This window comes from Pagrus major, chromosome 4 (genome assembly GCF_040436345.1).
Source record: "Pagrus major chromosome 4, Pma_NU_1.0".
NCBI classification, from domain to species: Eukaryota; Metazoa; Chordata; class Actinopteri; order Spariformes; family Sparidae; genus Pagrus; species Pagrus major.
Window position 1 is genome coordinate 21060808 of NC_133218.1, and position 6906 is coordinate 21067713.

A 6906-nucleotide genomic window follows, 5' to 3' on the forward strand; every position below is an offset into this window, starting at 1 on the left:
TTTTTCACTGATGAAAACACTACAAACCTCAGGGCAATTCAACATTAGCCACATCTCTACCAGCTTTAACATTAGTGTTGCTTAACACAATAGTCAAGTCATATAAATTATTCTGAAATGGGCCATTCGGCATAATTATTACTTTTACTAATTTAAGTAAATTTTGATGCCACTAGCCAGTTTAGTAAACATTTGAATGCAGGACTTTAACTTGTAATGAGTATTTTTTTTTTCACTGTAGTGTTGCTACATAAGTAAAAGATACAAGTACTCCTGCCACAACTGGATAAAATTGAAATAGTGCATATAAAGCTATCTTTTCCCCCAGGGACTGGAAGGGTTAAAGACTACCTTTGTAACTATCCATTTGTCTTCATCACTTGCAAAATTATTTTGCTCCTTGGTTTTAATAGTGAAACACACTTAATTTTCTTTCACAAACTATTGTGTTGAGTTTACAGTTTGCATATTGCTAGCCTGATGTCAGTTCTCACATGATGAACTCTTATCATGCCAGCGGGTCACCTGCACCTGTTTGTTTTTTTGCTACCGTGGCAGTAAATAATGCAGGTACTAGCACGGCCAAAGTCTGGTGCAGGGATCACTTATCCTCATGTATAATTCAGAATATTTTAAAAACTGTCTTGTTCACTCCCATTTATGGTGCAGAATTCAACAGCGCTATCTGCAGGTCACTTGACTCAATTACATCATTCATGAGTCTACTACCTGCAACAGTCAGGTAGCTGCTCTGCTGTCCTACTATACCATTACTGCTGAAGGTTGTTATAACACGAAGAGGACCAGTTTCGGCAGACACTGAGCTTCCTTTAAAATGGGCAGTTTTGTTTGAGAATTCATAAAATGTTGCTCAAATGCCCCCTAACAAAATTTTTTGAATGTGTAACCTCATGTATTTTCTTTTACACTTCTAAAAACCCTGGGATACAAGTGGCTGCTTTAATATGTCTTACCCCAATAGGGGCAGCACCCATTCCATCTTATCCTACTAAATTGAATAAAAAAAATGTGTTCTGCAGTGAAAAAGACATGTAAATAGCTTTGAGTTTTATAAAAACTTTATTATTTGAAGTTTAGTCGAACAGGCCGAATCCCATGTCGTCCTCGGACTCCTCAGACTCTTCCTTCTTCTCTTCCTTCTTCTCCTCAGCTGCAAAACAAGAATCACTTGCTATTGATTCATGCAATAATCACTACAACATATTTAAAATCTATGCTTACAAAGTCAACATCTTGCAATCATTGACATTCATGTCAACTACTTATGTCTCCTGTAAGGTCACTACCTATAAATATGTAAATACAAAATAAATATGCAAATTGTGACAATTCTCCAAAATGACCAAACTTAAACAGATTACATGACTTGTACCCACCAGGTGCAGTCTGGCAGGTTCAAATTATGTAGATTTGCAACGTTTAATTCCATGAAAAACTAACTGCTGATGACTAAACTGATTTGGCCACATGTAATCATATTAACATACAAAGTGAAGGCAAAGGCACCGTGTGCCAAGTGTCATTGATGCTGACAAACAAGGTGCTAAGCTGTAATGCTCACCTGCAGCAGGGGCTGCGGCTCCGCCAGCAGTCGCAGAGCTGGCAGCTGCTACAGCACCGCCTGCTGGCATGCTGGCCAGCTTACCGTAACCTGAGGAGACACGAGTTGGCACACATAAAGCACAAGTGATAACATCGACACTGAGCAGCCAGAAACAAGATAGGTCAGAAACACCATCTTGTTATCGTTACATATAATCTGGCAATTAAGTTGTAAAGTGCAGTCTGATGTAGCTTTAATGCAGTCTTTTCTAGGCCTTTCTAGAACCGTTTTAATCAATTTTAAAGTTTTAGCTAAGTGAGATAAACACTGATTACCTCCAACTTCAATAAGAATTTTGCCTCCAAGACTGTTATTGTGTAGTCAAAGTTTATGGTAAACGCAAAAAAGCACCCAAGTACCAATAATAAGAGTCAAAGGTTGTGATATGATTCTGTCCACCTTGAACAAGGTGTAAACTATACCACCACAGATAGGATATTTTTTAAAAAAGACTTCAGACCTTGAATGTGTCATTTTGTATTTGTGGAGTAACAGATCACTTTTTTAATATAACACTTGATGGCTTAATTTGTTGATGGCCCAAAATAATTGTGCTTCACTGCATTTTAGGATTTTTTAAATGTAACTAATCTCAAAATGTTGTGCACCTGTAGTTTTTAACGGCAGCCAGTCAAACTATTAACAGGGAGTCCAGTTTCTTATATTTTTTGCAGGTTCTCCAATTCTTTTGATTTTCCGGGGATTCACTGCTCGTCACAATAACCCAACTCCTGAAACAAATTCAAGTCAACTATATACATATATATATACACTTTCCTGTGTTAGTCTCAATTAAGATTCTTTTGACGAACTCAGGAATGTCATTCTTAAAATCCTACATGTTGCTGCTTCAACTAACAGACTTTCAGACATACCAATGTCAGCAAAATCCAAATTTTATCAAAATACAAGTGGCACATTGGTAAACTCACCTGCCGCAATCACTTCATTCACGTTCTTGCCACCAAGCTCAGAAATGACCTGTTGAGAGATAAATTTGTGAAGATCCCAAAGACAACAACTACTGCCACAACAGCATCACAACAAAGGAGCAGACTGCTCTGTACCTTTCCCAGACGTGTGTCGTCGGCCTCAATACCAACACTTTCCAGGATCTTCTTGATGTCCTTGGCCTCAGGGCTCTCAGTGCCACCGAGGGCAGCGAGCAGGTAAGCAGCAACGTAACGCATCCTGATTAATAAAAAATGTATAATAATCAGGAAGGTTCAAACTGCAAGCATGTGTATTAGCAAATAAGAGACATGTACAGGCTTGGCCAGCATTTAACACATTTTATGAATTAGGTCAAGCAAAACATACATGACAAAACATAATACACTTCAATTCTAAAAACACCATTTAAAATTCAGACATTTATTAAAACAATCAATTTGGCACGTTACTTGGCTTAAACTGTCCTTAGCCAGCTTCGCTGCACCTCTTGGCAAAAAGCATAAACTGGTACCAGCTGCCAACATTTCTTATCTTAAAAATTCTGCTTTTGAGCTTTTTTCTAGTCTTTCATGTGTCAGTTTTAGCTGAAGACTTATACTTAACATTAAATATACATGCGTAAAAAAATTACATTAGCAGTCATTTAGATGAACTAACCTTACTTTACTAATGCAAGTTAAAGTATCTGTGGCCTTTGATTTTGCAATTTCACCAACAATCATAACAGTGTAGTGATGCTGTCAAACACCTTTAACTTTCATCCCTTTACCTCAAAGCTGCAACTTATAATAAAGCTTTAACGCATCACAAAAACTGTACATTTGCAAAAAATGTTAACACTTTTTTTTTTTTTTTAAGAGTTGTGTGGTTGGCATGACTGATTTTCTGGTAGCAACTACCATTTTCTGGCACCAAATCTGAGCATCTATTGACTTGTAGTGAGCCAACAGAGGACTCCATGTTAACAAATATTTGGCATGAAGTCCCTTTAGTTAACACCAGTTAGATTTAGTCGGAAAATTCATGTAAAATCTGAAAACACATTAACTACAGCTACATTTTTTACACCCATGTGGCGGCGCGTTCTTCGGCACCGCTAACATTAGCTAGCTAACTTAGCCACCGCCGACACTGTGGAACAAAAATGTATTAATATCGCTAAAATGCCGCTTTTTAAGGTTTCCCAGCTGGCGGGGTTTGAAGTTTAGTTATTTCTTGGCAAAATATGCTCGCTCACGCCTGTGTTTCACATATTTATGATAGTATAAAAAGACACTCACTTGCTAGACAGGCGAACGCGTGTTCACTTCGAGGTTAGCACGGACAGAAAGGAAGTTACGTCACAGGATGAAGGCGGAAGAAACCTCTCTTCTTCTTCGTCTCCATTAAAAGGCCGAGAGGAAGTAAATCGCCCCCTGCTGTACCGGAGTTAGTAGTATAAACTCGGCACAAGTAACTAATAAATGTAGTTGTTATGTAGAATTAATTTAGTATAACAACATTTATGGATACTTTATAGGTTCAGCCACCTGCTTTAAAATAATCTGCCTCCATTGCAACCTAATAAATGTGTTTTTTGTGTATGTTTACCTGCGAAAAACTCAATATGAATACATTCACATAGGATGTGCTACTGTGCAGTCATAACACTGCAGCCTAAACATTTAATTAATGAATTAATACATAGGATGTCAAACCTAAAAAAAAAACAGTTTATTTTATTTCACCTAAATACAAAAGACAGTGAATATGCAAGAGATATTTATTTAAATGTAGGATGTTTACCTCCTTTTTGTCCTGACAATGTAGGTTATATCTCTTAAGTTTATTTATCTTTTAAAATTTGCATTCAGGTCTATTTATTTAAACTATGCATGTAATATTTTTGTTTATAACTATGCAACAATATTAATTGGTTGTCTTGATGTGTCCATTCACATGTTCTAATAAAGTGAGCTTGATACAATAAAGACAAAGAATAAAGAAATGCTAATTATTTATTTTGGAATAGACAATATTCAAAAGTAGACTTACTGTAAATAAACCAATATCATTTATTTATCTGTCATTTGGGTCTTTACAGTCTTTACTGCAGCAATATATGTGTGGGACAGGGATCTTTAAAACTTCACATCAGAGAATACATTTTCATTTATTTACATTAGGAGTCATTACATTATTGGAATTGTCTACTTTGTTGTAAGGTTGGTGCTTTTGTCTCATTTCTCCACTGTACCACTGTACCATCTTCCGAAACTGTTTCCTCATAACAATCTCTGTGTGTAAGTGTATGTGTGTTTTACTGTACAGTATATTAACATGCATCAATCTCTTCTTCCTGTCTGTTCTTACTGCTGATTTGGCTCCTGGTCCAGTTGGGCCTCCTGCTTCGCCCTCAGCCCCTGCTGCTGCTGCTGGACCTGCTCCTGGGTGTGATTGATTTCCACTGCCAGAAAAGACGAAGTGACATGACACTCTGCAATGGATTGGATCCACACCATGAGAAACCAGCAGCTGTGCTCTGGTCTCAAGCTGTAGTGTGAACAACCAGCTTTAATGAATCGCTGTCACATGCACTGTTTGGTTCCAGGCAACCAGCCACTGATCTACCACTGAGCTCCTCTTATAGAGCTCCTCTCTGAGAATGTATGGAGTGAACACCTTTGAAACAGAGCTATATCCAGTGTGGGTATGCGTCCTGTCTATATACAGCAGGCAGGATTTAAATGCATGTTAAGAAAAGTTAATTAGATAATATAGTAATTTTTCATATTTGTAGGTGAGTGGATGTTTCATAACTGTAATATTTATTTTTTGTAACTGATCACATTAATCACTTCTGCACTGCAAAAGCACCGCTCTGTCACTAATGCTGTGCTTTTCCTGCGATGACAAGTCAAAATATCTGCTGTGAAAAAAGGTCTGTGGATGGGATCCATTTGAAAACAATATAAAAATATATGAGTGCTTTGATGCCGGCAAGGTTACCACAATTCAGTTATATCCTATTTTTCTCTCCAGTTCGTGGTCAATATAAAAGAAAAACTTTTCAGAGGATTTTTTTTTTTTTTTAACTTGCATCTAATGGGAGGAATGCTTGTCCTTGGCGTCCAAAGGGGGCCATAACCACTCAATGCATCCCTGTAGCTGTTTTTGAATGTTTCCACTTACTTATGACGCATGGTTTGTGGCTATGAAACAGTGAGTTCAAGAGTGCTCTATTTTAAACAGACAGTATGTCCCATTTCTGCTGCTTAGGATCTCTCAGTCACTAGTTGTCCATTTCCATCTCTGAAGTAGTTTCCTGCTTTCATACAATTAAGGCAAGATGGTGAAAGAGGAGCTTTTGAAGAGGGAGGGAGAACATCTATTGACGCAGCTGCTGCTGCTGCTGCAGTGCACGTCAACAAGAATGTCAGACTTGTCAAAAAACAAACACCTTCTCACCTTAAATGAGAATTCAAGTTCCTTTTTGAGTTCTTTCTTCCAACACTGTCTGACAGCAAATAATTTACGCTTCCCTCAACATCAAAAAGTGCTCTTATTTTACATGAAACATCGATCACACATGTCTGTGTCAGGCACAATTATTGTAATGAGAAAAGACTACTAAAAGAAGTCTCACAGTTTGAAACAAAACCTGAACTAAATGATAAGAGGCTTCTCATTGTTTTGATCAGGATGTCTCTTTGGTGGTTGTTCCTGATGTTACGTGTGTTGCCTGAAACTAAAATAGATGCTGAGTGTAAAAGATGTTCAAGAAGACCTTCAAAAGTGATACATTTATTTATATTTAGTTTATTTAGCTCCAGTCCAATTATCATTATGTTCTACATCACAACATTTTACATTCCACATCAATGTAACACAGTAAATTAGGTAAGAAACCAGGGAACACAAAAATAACACAACACAATCTACAGGTAATAATCCTAAACAAGCACTGACTAAAACATTTTAAAACATTATCAAAGTTTTCACAAATGTTGCAAGTTTGGTCTTGGTACTAGAAAGAAAAGAAAATCAGCTGAGATCTCAGAAAAGAAGGGAAGATATCGGACAGTTCATCTCTGAAGTCTGTAAGTTCATACAGACGAGAGATCTCCGCAACCGTCCGACATCAGTGCTGCTTCTCAGAGAGGCTTCGCTGATATGGCCCTGGTACACAGTCAAAATGGAAGTACCAATCATTCCCGGTATTTGTTTTTAGGAAAAATCACTTATAAAAATTGAGAAAAATATCAAAAGAAAAGTATTATAAAAAATACTCTATTGACCATTCCATTATATAGACAAGGAAAACAGGTAGAAAGTTGAAGGGTATTTCA

General features: G+C 37.2%; 1 protein-coding gene across 1 annotated transcript; it reads right to left on the reverse strand.

The window, feature by feature from the left end:
• Window positions 1–1061: 1061 nt before the first annotated feature.
• LOC140995144 (uncharacterized) lies at window positions 1062–3942 on the reverse strand. The gene is made up of 5 exons (XM_073465084.1): window positions 3859–3942; window positions 2692–2815; window positions 2557–2605; window positions 1583–1672; window positions 1062–1171 (listed from the first exon to the last, which is right to left on the reverse strand). The coding sequence occupies exons 2-5, from the start codon at window positions 2812–2814 to the stop codon at window positions 1095–1097; spliced, it is 339 nt and encodes a 112-aa protein (XP_073321185.1). The 5' UTR covers window position 2815; window positions 3859–3942; the 3' UTR covers window positions 1062–1094.
• Window positions 3943–6906: the final 2964 nt, after the last annotated feature.